The sequence below is a fragment of the Lutra lutra genome, chromosome 7 (assembly GCF_902655055.1).
Source record: "Lutra lutra chromosome 7, mLutLut1.2, whole genome shotgun sequence".
Classification (NCBI taxonomy): Eukaryota; Metazoa; Chordata; class Mammalia; order Carnivora; family Mustelidae; genus Lutra; species Lutra lutra.
Window position 1 is genome coordinate 4,056,800 of NC_062284.1, and position 15,304 is coordinate 4,072,103.

General features: G+C 40.9%; 1 protein-coding gene across 9 annotated transcripts in view; it reads left to right on the forward strand.

Moving 5' to 3' along the window:
• CPEB1 (cytoplasmic polyadenylation element binding protein 1) overlaps nt 1-15,304 on the forward strand; it is a 92,329-nt gene that overhangs the window by 15,143 nt on the left and 61,882 nt on the right. For all 9 annotated transcript variants that reach the window (XM_047737571.1, XM_047737565.1, XM_047737566.1 and 6 more), the window contains exon 2: nt 4,337-4,511. In XM_047737571.1, coding sequence (XP_047593527.1) covers nt 4,337-4,511 — 175 coding nt within the window. The remainder of the gene's footprint in view (nt 1-4,336; nt 4,512-15,304) is intronic.

Below are 15,304 nucleotides of genomic sequence, written 5' to 3' on the forward strand. Positions count from 1 at the left end.
TCTCTCTGCCTGCCTCTCTATTTGTGATGTCTGTCAATAAATAAATAAATAAATCTTTAAAAAAAAAAAAAGAGAAGTGCTAACCAAGTGAATGGGCTTCGTGGTGGACTTGACTGGGATGAGCCTAGCCATGTACTTTTTGGATTCCTCATTACTACAAAGTCTGCGAAGTAGATGGTACTCCGTTTTATACCCAAGGATACCAAGGCTCCTAAAAGATACTTAAGTGTTAGTATTTCTACTCCAAAGCCTGTGTTCATTCTGCTTTATGAAACAGTGATTCAGTTTTGGGGAAGACTCTTCCCTTGTGGAAAAGGGGAATGCTTTTTTCTGACTTGTCTCCTTCCCCCTCCAGCTGAGAATTATTGCTGTAGGAGACCAGTGTGTCATGATGGGAATGCCAACTTTTACCTGTTGAGAACATTGAGACCTGCTATAAAATAGCTTGTATTAGCAGAGATTCCTCATGAACTGTTCTTTCTGACAATAAGGAGGTACAGCTAGTTTTGTCTCAACACCATTTTTAGCCAGTGACAGTAAGAATTACTAGCATATCCAAGTAATTTGCTCTTTTGATCCGTGGTTCTCAATAGCATTATGATTTGCATTCCAAGTCTCTGATCCTCTTAAAGCCTCCTTTCCTGTCCATTGTGAAAGACCAAATAAAGGTTTTAAAAAAAAAGCAGCCCTGCAAATGATCTCACTTTGAGGCAAAATATGCCAAAAATAACCATGAAAAGTATCAGACAACTGTGGTATAACAAGGGAGGGGGGACTTTTTCTTTATGGTAAAACATTGGTATGAGCTCAGACCTACGCATCAGTTAAGATAGAGTATACAAAGTAATAGGTGTGGATGAAAGGTCTGTGTTTTGAAAATGAGAAACTGAATTCTTTTAGCTGGAGAGTTTGAAGGATCACTAAATTGTGTTGTTAGGTACATGTTTTAGGCAGTTCAATTTGTATACTGTCTTTAGTCCTTTTAATTAAAATTTCTAAGTAAAAGGATTAAGAAAATTAAGCATGGAAGGGCCTGCGGTCTTCAAAAGAATAGTTGGCTTTGTCCTCAGTACATTTTTTCCTTTCAATAGCAAATAGTCTTTTCCTCAGGGATCCTTGTGCTGGCCTCTGACCCCTTGGAGTAATAGTGATGATACTGCTGACAACCAGCATTCTCTGTTCAGTGTGTAACCATGTGCCAGGTCCTGTGCCAAGCATGTTATATGTGTTCACATGAATATAAAAGCCACATGAAGCTGTAGTATGCCTTTTATTCCTGTTGTGCCCCTAAGCAAAGTGGTAGGTCTGCTTCCCCTCTGACATTGCTAGCTTTCCTCTTCCTGCCCCCCCCCCCTTCCAAACTGGTTTTTTAAGGCAAACCATTGGTACTTACTGATGTGATCAAGCAGTTTGGGATACTAATCAAACACTCCATTTCCTTTTGGTGTACCTGAGCGGAAGGGTGGTAGGGAGGCACTCCAGTTGGCATTTGCCTGGGGTTTGAAGTTATGGTATATGTTCCAAATGGGATTTGGAGTGGGGTAGCTTTGGCCAAGTGCATTTCTAAACTGGGTTTTTTCAGGCTGCTTGAGATGGTAAGATTCTTAGACTTCGCCCTTCTCCTGGGGAAGTGGGTTTCTCCCAGAGGGCCTCTGGGTCCGTGTCTTCCCCAGACAACTGTGGCACTTCCCTCACTGGTTCCTCCTGTTCTCTTTCATGGTTGCTCAAGGTCTCCTGAGACACAAATATAATGTTTACCTCCTTGCCAGCATCTGGGAATCCACAGATCAATAGCACATCAGTACTGGTGAATTAAATCAGATTAGTATTTGTGTATTAAGAGGGGCCTCTTAAAATTTGGAAATGTCTAATGTAGGAGATAATTCTAACTCCTTAACCTAGCATGAGGCCTTCTTTCCAGTTCTCGCTCTTGTATACCCATGGTTTGCCACACTGGACAACTTTCGATAATGTCCCTCTGTCCCTTTGTGCTTCAGACTTTCTTCCTACCTTTACTTTCAGGCACACCCTTGGCTGAGCAGACAGTGAGCTCCGAGCGCCCTTGGCTGAGAGGACAGTGTTTGACCACAGCAAGCTGTAGCTTGTGTGGTGGCTGTTGACAGCATGATCAGATCTTCGTTCCCCTTCTAGACTTCAGAAATCTTTTGGTTGAGTGTGTCTAATCTGCCTACACTTTGGTTGCTCACTGAACATAGCAGGCAGTTGGTTAATGTTGATGAGGCAGCAAATGAGTGAAGTTTGTAGCCCTAAGACCTGCAGATTGATGGTAAATGCTTGCATCTTACCCTTTGTGATGTTGCCTTAGTGAGGCTGAGAATCTTCGAAATCTACAGTTGTGAAAGGGGCCTTGTGTGTGTGACTCTCTGGAGGGCATGGGAAAACAACCGTGCAGGACTGTGTGTTCTGTTCCTCCTGACAGCTTGCAGAGGATACCAGTCCTTTAAAGAGATTGGGAATGCTGTGGGACTCAAGTTTGACTCTTTAAGGCCATCCTGCAAAGGTGATAAAACTCTTAGGTACTTCTGGTTATTCTCATGCGTACCTGAATTTTAATAGGCTAAACATAGAGACACCCAGCTTTTTAAAAGTTTGGTTTTGAAGTGACCAGCAATAAGATTCTAGGTGCTAGTTGCCTTACTTCGTGTGAGTTTTGTTTCTTTTCCTCGAGGTTATTGGGAATTGTGGAGCAGATGAGTCAGACTTCCCTTAGAAATGACTCTGTCAGCCAGTATGTCCTTGCTAACTATGTCAGGCTTGGGATATCCTGAGTGAGAGAGTGAAGAATGGTCCCAGATTTCTGTCTGGGACACCTGGTGGATGCTGGTGTTGTCTACTGAGCTAGAGAATAATACCAAGAGAATCGCTCTGATTGTGGCAGGGGGTATTGGATTGTCTATCTGCATTGCAAGTTCAGGGTCTTAAACGAGTTCTGTACTTTTAATGACTATGTTCAGTTGTACCACTGGAACAATTCCTTTGGGTGGTGCTTGTACTGCTCTTGGTGCTTTTACCATGTCTTCTCCTGTGCCTTTAGGTGTGGAAATAGCAGCCACCGTATGCCAGGCCATGTTAAGTGCTTTATTACATCTTGTCAAAAGCATGGTAGGAAAAAAAAGGGTGGTAGGTACTCTTCCTGTTTCACAAATGGGGAAACTGAGACAAAGAGGTTAAGCAACTGACAATAAAGGGCAGAACCAAACTTTTTAAACAGCTATGTAGAGCTATAATCCACATTACCATAAAATTCAGTGATTTTTTTTTTAGTATAGTTACAGTTTTGTGATCATCACCATAATCTAATTTTAGAATGTTTTCAGTATCTCAGAAAGGAACCTTGAATCCGTTAGCCACCATTTCCAAACCTTCTTCTCTCTTCACCCCTAGAAGAAGGCAACTCCTGTAGATTAGATTTGTCTGTTTTGGACATTTCCTATAAATGGGCTCATAGTAGGTGGTCTTTTGTGACTGGCTTCTTTCACTTAGCATCAGGTGCTTGAGGTTTATCCACGGGAAGCACATATCAGTGCTTCATTTTTTTTAAAAAGAGTTACGTATTTAAGAGAGAAAACACACAGTGAGGAGGGGCTGAAGGAGAGGGAGACAATCACAGGGAGCCTGATGCAGGGCTGGATCCCGGGACCCTGATGAGATCACAACCTGAGCCGAAACCAGGTCAGATGCTCAACTGACTGAACCACTCAGTCAGCCACTCAGGTGCCCAGGTGCTTCATTTTTTAGATTTCTTTTTTTAAGTTTTTTTTATTTATTTGACAGAGACCATGAGAGAGGGAATACAAGCAAGGGGAGTGGGAGAGGGGGAAGCAGGTTTCAGGCTGAGCAGGGAGGTGGGATGTGAGACTTGATCCCAGGACCCTGGGACCATGACCTGAGCAGAAGGCAGACGCTTAACAACTGAGCCACCCAGGTGCCCCTCATTTTTTAAATTTCAGGATAATATTCTGTTACATAGATCTTCCTCCAGAATTTTCTGGTTCTACAGTTGCTGCTGCCACACCATACTAATTCCTATACAAGTCTCATTAGATTAGAAGGTTCTTGGGGGCAGTATCTTGTATTTTTCTGTGTTTTTCTTTTTCCCTCTTACAGTCCTCTCAGGAAACCTTGCTCATTTTAGGATTCATTAAGTGTTTTAATATATACGCAAAACATTCAAGTCCTTGTTACTTTATCTAACTCACTGTTGGCTTGGGAGAAAGGGGGGGTTATTTACCATAAAGGAGTATAGAAAAAAACTAAGTGTCTTTTTTTTTTTTTGTCTAGGATGAAAACCTAAATATCTTTTTCCTGCATCTAGGAAGAAGAAGCTGGGCGGATAAAAGATTGCTGGGACAACCAGGAGGCACCCGCGCTCTCCACTTGTAGCAATGCCAATATCTTTCGAAGGATAAATGCCATATTGGATAATTCTCTGGATTTCAATAGAGTCTGCACTACACCCATAAACCGAGGAATTCATGATCATTTACCAGGTGACTTAGATTTGAAACCTCTGGTGTATGTTTTCGTACATACACTATGTATGTATGTAAACCTATTTCTCAGCAGCTTTCTTGTGAAGCCTATGAAGAATGACCTTGAATGGTAATACTGGCCCCTTTTTGTAGCTTACTTTGTGGATTGGGTTCCCCTCTGGATGAAGACTGCCTTTGATTTATGATGCACAGATCTCTTTTATGACACATTAAAAGACTGGATAAAAAAGGGTAGGTCAAATGTAGCAGGACTACCTATGTAGAGGATTATAATGTGAGTCGTGGATCTAATTACAGGTCTTCTGGTAGTCACATTTAAGAAGGTTTTTTTTAAGAGGGATATTAACATTTTATCTGAACTAACATATATAAAATATGCTAATAGCTAGTTAATATAAAAATTATTAGTGAGATACCATATTCTCTTCTTAGTGTCTTTCACATTTTCAGTGTGGCTCTGTTGGAACTAGCGGTTTCCAGTGCTTGGTAGCCATGTGACTAGTGGCTGCTATGGTGGACAGTGCATCTCTTGAATATTTTAATTGCTTTTAACTGTGAAAGCAGGTCAACAAGCATTTAGTTCTGATGAAATCTGGGCTATCCCATGGGCTGGTGGAGGGGAGATAGTAGCATACCCGAAGACGGCACTTCACAAGGAGGCTTGGAAGTCCTAAAAGGTGTCGTTTCATAATCTTCTGTGGACGTTGCAGCATGTTGTAAGAATGTTGAAGGAATGTTTCTTGTTTGAATTAGTTTAATTGGAAATGAACATGTTTTTAATTTTTTAAATGTGCCTTAAAGAAATTTGGCAGTAGTGGGGTTTGCAGAAAATGTACTGGTAATCGCTGGTTTTTTTTGTCATATATCCTTTGATTTACATCCTAACTTGACAGTGGAAATAATTCCCATAAAGATGCAGGTGTATGTGAACATGAAGTAGCTAAATGTCTGAAGGAGAGATTTCATGACAAGACTGACTTGTGGTAACTGTAAAATTTATTATTTTTTTCTATTGTTCTAACTGGAGGATAAATGGGAGAAGGACACAGTGGGAACTAAGAATGCTGGTTGGTCTTGTCTCCTCAAACTTCCAAGAAAGTACATGTTTATTATTTTCTGTTGGTTGGTATACGTCATGTGCTAATGACCCTTATTGTCCTTTAGCTTATGCCAAGTTAAAAACTCAGAAAATCTGCTTGATTCAACATACATGTTCTGTTTTTCTTTGAGAAAATTGTATGAATTTTATTCCAGTATGAATGACAACCAACAATGGCTTAAATCTCACTGAGTTACCTCAGACATGCTGGGAACATAGGCACACCTCAGGGAAATTGTGGTTTGGGTCCCAGACTGCTGCAGCAAGGTGGATTTTTCAATGAAGTGAGCCAAAGGAATTTTTTGGTTTCCCAGCACATACGGAAGTTATGCTTACATCATACTGTAGTCTGTTAAGTGTGCAATAGCATTATGTCTGAAAAATGGTATATACTGTAATTGAAAAATACTTTATTGCTAAAAAAATATTAACCATCATAGAAACTTTCAGCAAGTCCTAGTTTTTTCACTGGTGGAGGGTCTTGTGTTGACGTCACTGGCTGCTGACTTTTGAGGGTGGTGGTTGCTGAAGGTGGGGTGGCTGTGGCAGTTTGTTAAAATAAGTCAACAATGACGTTTGCTGCATCATTCGACCCTTTCAGGAATGAGTTCTCCGTAGCAGCCAATGGGGCCTGAGAGTATTTTACCACTGTCGGTCAATTGGAGTCAATGCCGTGTTACAGATGAGAAAACCAAATCTCCTCTGGGTTAGAGGACTTGTGCAGGGCTACCTACTAGTCAGTAAGGGGCTAATTTCAGAGGCACACCAAAGTCTGCTGTCAGAGTGTGCGTTGTTTAGCATCAGGGCACTTCCTCACGCTGGGCTCCCACAGACAGCATCTTCAGGTGTCGGCAGGTGTGTACCAAGCTTTGACTTCTGTGTCTGGGCTGGTCTTGGGCTCCAGAAGATGCTGTGATACTGCAGGTCAGATTTCCACTGCACCCGGGGCTTACTCCATAGAGCCCTGGCCTTTGCACCTGGATCTTGCTGCCCTGACCTTGGGATGGCTTGTTTGGCTGTTGGGCGAAGAAGACATCATTATTTCATTCTCAGACATTCACAGGTTCCAGGGATGAAGACATGGACATCTTTGAGAGACCTCATTCAGCTAGAACATCAAGTGATGATCAGCTCAACCTTGGACCTGTAGTTCAGGTCCATCCCTGCAAAATCTGGCATCTCTTACTATACACTTGGTCCCACTGCCACAATTGGCCAAATTCATCAGAAATTCAACACAAATAGGGAATGCCTGCTTCGTGCCAATCACTGTTGTTAGGCTCCAAGGATTCCTGACTTGATATGGCATTCTCAGAACCTCCTCTCCCATCATGGATGGGAGACAGAAGGAAAAAACAAACTAAGCAGAGAAATAAGTAAAATAATTGCCAGTTTTAGTAAGTGCTATGAAGTAATAACATTTTGAGTGACCTAGGTAGGAACTCTCTGAGGAGGTGTGTTTAAAACGGAGTCCTAAAGGGAGAGAAAGTGCTGGATCACGTAAAGAGTGTGAGGAAAACATTCCAGACAGAAAAGGTTGGACTAAGGCTCTTGAAGGAGCTTGGCATGTTTGAAGCACTGAAGGAAGAGTAGGGAAGGGGGTGGGAGGGCCAGAGTGGGCAGGTATTGTGGGCTATGCAAAGACCCTGGGTGTTCTTGTGAGAGTTGTCAGAGGTCAGTGGCCAGTGATATGAAAGAAATATTTGTCCTCTGAACTTGGATTTCCCATTTCTCCAGCAAAAAGGTGGAGGACAAAATGGAAGCCACACCTCTGAGCGGGCTGCCTTCCCATGATGGAGAAAATGAGTGTTGACTCCTTGTTTTCCTTTGTGCTTGGGAAAGGTTCCTGGCATTGCTCCTGGGTTTGCCCCTGCAGCTTCTTTACAACTCAGCCTCAAAGATCACTTTTTTGCTTTAAAAATCATCATGTTCTTTGACTCACTATGTCCATATCTGAGAATGTCTCCTAAGGAGTAATAATGAAGACAAATAAGGATTTATGTAGAAGGATACTTAGAACATCATTATGGTGGTGAAGATTTGGGAAAGAAAAAAAGAAAAAAAATCCCAAGTGTCTCCTAAGAGGAAAATATATTTTTGTATATTTACAAGATGGAGTATTATGTAGTTATTAGAATAATACCTTTTGAGAATAATGGCTTTCTACGTGTTCAGTTACATAAAAATCTTTATAATATAACATGAAATTAAGATAGAATACTAATACATACATACACAGATTCTCAATTTTGAGACATAAAATTAATATAAAAATATAAATATTTACAGTGGAAAAAATGGGGAGTCCTTTCTCTCAAACTCTGCCTCCGCCTTATAACAACTAAGTATATGTAATATTCTCAATCCTTTGTTGTCTTTGCAACAATCTTCACAGCCTCTTCACTGGGAGTCAGTCCCAACTCAAGCATCTTTGCTCATCCACAAGACACATCTCCTCATCGTTAAAGTTTGGTCACAAAATCACAGCAGTTCAGTCCCATCTTCAGGCTCCACTTCTAGTTCTAGTTCTTTTGCTGTTTCTACCACATCTGCAGTGACTTCTCCATGGGAATCATGACCCCCTCAGAGTCATCAGTGAGGTTTGGAATCCGCTTCTTCCAGAGTTCTCTTCATGTTGATATTCTGAATTCTTCCCATGAATCGAATGTTCTTAAGGCATCCAGAATGGTGAATCCTTTCCAGAGGGTTTTCAGTTTACTCTGTCCAGATGCACCAGAGGAATTACTGTCTATGGCAGTCGTAGTCTTACAGAATGTGTTTTGTAAATAGTAAGACTTGAAACTACTTCTAGATGCATGGGCTGCAGAATGGATGCTTATCAGCAGGTGTGCAAACCACAGCAGGCTCCTTGTACATCTCCGTCAGAGCTCGTGGGGGACCAGGTGCATGGTCAATGAGCAGTAATGTTTTGACAGAGAGATCACAAGCAGGCAGAGAGGCAGGCAGAGAGAGAGGAGGAAGCAGGCTCCCCACTGAGCAGAGAGCCCAATGCGGGGCTCGATCCCAGGACTCTGAGATCATGACCTGAGCCGAAGGCAGCGGCTTAACCCACTGAGCCACCCAGGCACCCTGAGCAGTAATGTTTTGACGGGAATCTTCTGAGCAGTAGGCCTCAACAGCCAGCTTGAAATATTTATTACACCATGTTGTAAACATATGTACTGTCCGGGCTTTGTCATTCTATGGGTAGAGCACAGGCAGAGTGGGTTTAGTGTAATTCTGCAGGTCGCTAGGATTTTCAGCGAGCACAGGCTTCAGCTTAAAGTCAGCAGCTGCATGAGCCCCTGACAAGACGGCCAGCCAGTCCTTCGAAGCTTTGAAGCCAGGCCCTGCCCTTCCCTCTCTAGCTGTGAAAGTCCTAGATGGCATCTTCCTCTGCGAGAAGGCTGTTTCGTCCACACTGCAAATCCCTGGTGTAGGACTGTGGAGCCCCCTTCGTGAATGATCTCCGCTAGATCTTCTGGAGAACTCGCTGCAGCTTCTCCATCAGCCCTTGCTGCTTGACCTTGCAGTTTGATTACCCGGACCGGGTCTGTCCTTAAACCTCAAGAACCAACCCTGCTAGGTTCAGACTTGCCTTCTTTTATGTATGTATATATGTATGTATGTATGTATGTATGTATTTACTTACTTACCTATTTACTTACTTACTTACTTATTTATTTGACAGAGATCACAAGTAGGCAGAGGCAGGCAGAGAGAGAGGAGGAAGCAGGCTCCCTGCTGAGCAGAGAGCCCGATGCGGGGCTCGATCCCAGGACCCTGGGATCATGACCTGAGCCAAAGGCAGAGGCTTAACCCACTGAGCCACGCAGGCGCCCCCAGACTTGCCTTCTGTACTTCGTGCTCTCTCTCCGCCTTCCCGGAGTTGAAGAGTGTGAGGGCCTTGCTCCGGTTTAGGCTTTGGCTTAAGGGAATGTTGTGGCTGTCAGATCTTCCGTCCAGACCATTGAGACTTTGTCCTTATCAGCAGTAAGGCGGGTTCACTTCCTCATCATTCGTGTGTTCACTGGAGTAGCACTTGTAAGGTCCTTCCGGAACTACTCCTTTGCATTCACAACTTGTCTGTTTGGGGCAGGCAGCCTGGCTTTTGGCTTATCTAGACTTTGAACACACCTTCCTCTCACTGAGCCTAATCATTTCTAGCTTTTGATTTAAAGTGAGAGATGTGTGACTCTTCCTTTCACTTTAGCATTTCGATACTTAGAGGTCATTGTCCGGTTATTAACTGGCCTAATTTCAATATTGTATCTCAGGGAATGGGGAGGCCCAAGGAGAGGGGGGAACCAAAGGGGAATAGCTAGTTGGTGGAACAGTCAGCACACACATAACATTTAGCAATTAAGTTTGCCGTCTTGTGTGGGCATGGTTTGTGGCACCCCAAAGCAAATATGGTAGTAACATAAAAGATCACAGATCATCATAACAAATACAATAATAATGAAAAGGTTTGAAATATGTAAGAATTACCACCATGTGACTCAGAGACAAGAAGTGAGCAAATGCTGTTGGAAAAATGACACTGATAGACTTGCTAGATGGGGTTGCCATAAATCTTCAATTTATAAAAAATGCAGTATCTATAAAATGCAGTAAAACAAGATGTGCCTGTATTGCCTTTTTCCATGTATTATATTTACAGGGTCTTCATATTGATACTTTTAAGTCAGATCAGTGTATTTTAATCACTGTATAATAGTAATATTTTACATAAATACAATATTTATCTGATTCTCTATTGGTAAATGATTTTTGCTATTGTAAACAGTGTTTTGGTGAACATCCTTGTATTATCTGTCTCCTGTGCATGTAACAAGCACTTCCTGAGCCTGCGCACCTAGAAGTGAATTGCAGAGTGATTGGGTATATACTGTCTTCAAACTCTTAAGTTGCTAAATTCTTCCTCAAAGTGAATTAATCAGTTTACAGTCCTGCCAAGATTTCATGAGAGTTTTTTCCTACATCTTTGTAGACCCTAATTGTTGTCATAATCCAAAATTTCAGTCAGTCTTAGGTGTAAAGCCTACTTAATTTTGTTTTTGTCTGTTGTGAAATATTTTCTACAGTTAAAGAATACAGGTAGCATATATGATCTGGCATCACCCAGGAAAGATCTCTAGACCTCAGCCTCAGGGTTCTTTTCCTTTATCCTGGGCTGTTTCTTGAGATTCCATTGTATATAATTGAAAATCACTGGCTTAGATGAAGTCATGCAGGAAATGCTGTTCGGCTACATAGCTGAACTGTTAAGCGGAATATTCTCTGCCTCGAAAATGGAATATTCTCAGAGAATATTCAAAAATTGAATATTATCTGCCTAGAAAAATCCTTCTCTTTCTGAAGTGTGGTTCGGTTCTCACCTCTGAGAACTTCTCACATTCCCTTGCTTCTGTTAGATGTAATGAGATCATTCTTGGCTATTTCAAATTGTTCATTGACCCCACTGTGTGGTGTTCTAAATGTAAATGTATGCAGTCTCGAAACAGGGAAGATAAGGTGTAGTTTTTTTTTTTAAAGATTTTATTTATTTATTTGACAGATGGAGATCACAAGTAGGCAGAGAGGCAGGCAGAGAGAGAGAGGAGGAAGAAGGCTCCCTGCTGAGCAGAGAGCCCGATGTGGGGCTCGATCCCATGACCCTGAGATCATGACCTGAGCTGAAGGCAGAGGCTTTAACCCACTGAGCCACCCAGGCGCCCCGATAAGGTGTAGTTTTGAAGAAGTGTACTCAGTTTGCCCGTTTCATAATAAACCTGCACGAAGGTGCAAGCCCTGGCTGCAGATTCACTTGAGAACAGACCCTGGCCGTGTGCTTACTTGCTCTGATCTTGGCTATCCCTCTGAGATTATGTTTGCTGAACTGTAGCATGGGAGCAATAGCTGTACCCCTCTCTAGGATTGGGGGGGGACTTGAATAACTATGTTGAATTTGTAGACCAGTGCCCATAATGGCACTTACACACCATGTGGTGGTACTGATGGTGACAGTCTGGGTATATAGAGAGAGCAGTTGTGAGAGAACATGCTTTAGGGTCATGATGTTGAAAAGTTGGATTCCTGGTTTCTGGTTTAGACCGTCAAGGACCAGGTGTTAAACACGCATGGGTTCCCTGCTGAGTACTGTGCAATAGGGTGGGTGTCCTTATACAATTGCTTGATGTATATATTCTCACAAACTGGGTACTGAAGCTGAAAGAGGCCCTAATTTTATGTTCAAATTAGTTCTGCTCTCCCCACATTCTATATTGATTAAAGTCTAGATTTTTCTTTTTTGTTGTGGTAAAATAAATTTCCCATCTTAACTATTTAAAAAAAAATAGTTTATTTGACAGAGACACAGCGAGAGAGGTAACACAAGCAGGGGAGTGGGAGAGGGAGAAGCAGGCTTCCCACTGGGCAGGGAGCCCGATGCGGGGCTCGATCCCAGGACCCTGAGATCATGACCAGAGCCGAAGGCAGAGGCTTAACCCACTGAGCCACTCAGGCGCCCCCATCTTAACCATTTTTAAGTGGACAGTTCAGTGACATTAAATACATGTACATTGTTGAGCAACCATTACCACCATTCATCCCTATAATTCTTCTTCCTGTAAAGCTGAAACTCTGTACATGTTGAACAGTTACTCCTCATTCTTTCCTCCCTGCCACCCCGTGGCACCCGCCATTACACCTTAGGTCTTCATGATTTTGACTATTCTAAGTACCTCAGTGGAACCATACAGTATTTGTCATTTGGGACTGGCGTATGTCCCTCCCTTTTGCATCATGTCCTCAAGGTTCATTCATGTTGTAGCATTTGTCAGAATTTCCTTCCTTTTTAAGTCTGAATAATAATCTGTTATCATACCTATCCCATATTTCTTATCCATTCATACATTGATTGGATGATTGGAGACTTGGTTGCTTCCACGTTTTAGCAGTGCCATAAACACGAGTGTACAAATCTCTTCATGTCTGTGCTCTCCGTTCTTTCAGGTATATACCAAGAGAGGTAATTGCTGGATCCCATGGTAGTTCTGTTTTTAATTTTTTGAGGAATCACTGTATTGTTTTCCACAGTAGCTGTACCATTTACATTCCCACCAAGAGTGCACAAGTGTTCCAGTTCCTCCACACCCTCACAAACACTTGTTTTTTTTTTTTTTTATATAGTGCCATCCTAATGGGCATGAAGTGTTATCTTAGTTTTGATTTGCATTTCCCTCGTGATTTGAGATGTTTAGCACCCTTTCATGTGCTTATGGCCTAGTTGTGTATCTTCTTTGGAGAAACATCTACTCAAATTCCTTTGTACATTTTTGAATCAGATTGTTTTTTGTGCATATTGCTGAATTTTAGGAGTTCTCTGTAAATTCTAGATGTTAATCCCTCATCTGATATGTGATTTATGAATACTTTCTCCTGTTCTGTGGGATGCCTTTTTCCTCTGGAGAGTGCCTTTCGATGTACAAAACTTAAAATTTTTTTAAAAATCTGATTTGCCTATTTTTTTTGTTTGTTACTTGTGCCTTTGGTGCTGTAGCCAAGAAAATATTGTCAAATCCAGTGTCATGAAGCTTTTGTCCTGTGTTTTCTTCTAAGGTCTTATATTTAGGCCCTTGATCCATTTTTTAGTTAATTTTTCTCTATGGTTTTAGTTAAATATCCAACTATATTTGCATGTGTGTGTCCAGTTTCCCAGCACCATTTGTTGAAAAGACTGCCCTTTCCCCACTGAATAGTCTTGGCATTTGATTGTTTACATAAGAATTTATTTCTGGGGTTTCTATCCGGCTTCATTAGTTCATATATCTGTCTTTATGCCAATACCACACTGTTTAGGTTACTATAGCTTTAGATTGGGTTTTGAAATTAGGAAGTGTGAGTCTTCTAGCTTTGTTCTTTTTTTTTTTTTTTCCTTCAAGATGCTTTGGTTATTCAGGGTCACTTGAGATTCCATATGAATTTTAGGATGGGTTTTTCTTTATGTATTTTGGATATTAATCCCTTATCAGACATGATTTTCAAATATTCTCCCATTTCGTAGGTAACTTTTTCATCTTGTTGATAGTTAAAATGTTTTTAGTAATGTATTCCCATGTGTGTATTTTAGCATTTGTTGCCTTTGCTTTTGGTGTTGGGTTTTTCTATTTCTGCAACACTGTCATTGGGATTTTGATATGTATTGCACTGAATCTGCAGTTTGCTTTGGGTTGTATTGACATTTTAACAGTATTAAGTCCTCCAATCCATGTAATGTACAGGAGATGTATTACCATTTATTTATGTTGTCTTTAACTTATTTTGTTTTCTTAGTTATTTTCTTAGTTTTCATTGCACAAGTCTTTCATTTCTTTGGTTCAGTTAGTTCCTAAGTATTCTTTCTGATGCTTTGCTAGTTGGAATAGTTTTTGTAATTTCCTTTTTAGAGTGTTCATTGTGTATAGAAGTGCAACTGATTATTTTATGTTGACTTTGTATCCTGATACTTAGCTGAATTTATTTATTCTTAAGGGAAGTTTTTTGTGGACTCTGGGGTTTCAACATATAATCCTATCATTTACAAACAGAGATAATTGTACTTTTTCTTTTCAAATTTGGATGCCTTTTATTTCTTTTCCTTGACTAACTATTCTTGCTAGAACTTCCATTATGTTGAATCAAAGTGGTAAAAGAGGGCATCCTTACTTTTCTTTTCCTTATCTTAAAGGAAAAGCTTTTAGTGTCCCACCATTGAGTATTATGTTTGCTATGTTTTTTCTTTATATAAAGCTTTTATTATGTGAAGGTATATTTCCTTTTATTTCTATTTTGCTGAGTGATTTTTATCATGAAAGTATGTTGTCAGATACTTCTCCACATCAAGTGAAATCGTCATGTGGGGTTTTTTTTCTTTCTTTCATTTTGTCGATGTGGCATATAGATTTTTTGTACATTGAGCCATTCTTACATTTCAGGAACAAATCCTATTTGGCCACAGTGTGTAATCCTTTCAGTGCAATGTGGAGTTGTGTTTGCTAGTATTTTGTTGAATGTTTTTGTTCAGTTTTTATCTTTATTTATTTTTATTTATTTTTTAAAGATTTTATTTATTTATTTGACAGAGAGAGATCACAAGCAGGCAGAGAGGCAGGCAGAGAGAGAGGAGGAAGCAGGCTCCCTGCTGAGCAGAGAGCCCAATGCGGGGCTCGATCCCAGGACCCTGAGATGATGACCTGAGCTGAAGGCAGCGGCTTAACGCACTGAGCCACCCAGGCGCCCCCAGTTTTTATTTTTTGATCAATGTTCATAAAGGATGTTGGTCTGCAGTTTGCTTGTAGTGTCTTTGGTATCAGGATTATGCTGCTTTAATAGAATGAGTTGAGAATTGTTCCCTGCTCTTTAGTTTTTGGGGAAAGTTTGAGAAGGGTTGGTATTAGCTCTTCTTTAAATGTCTGATAGAGTCCACCCGTGAAGCCATCAGGTCCAGGGCTTTTCTTTGTTGGAAGATTTTTAGTTGTTGATTCAGATTGTCTATTTCTTTGTGATTTAGTCTTGGTAAGTTTTGTGTTTCTAGGAATTCACCTGTTTCATCTAGATTTTTCAATTTTTTTGATGTATAGTTCATAGTACTGTTTCACAATCCTTTTTGTTTCTGTAGGGTAGGTAGTACTTTCCCCACATTTGTCATTGATTTTAATAATTGGATCTA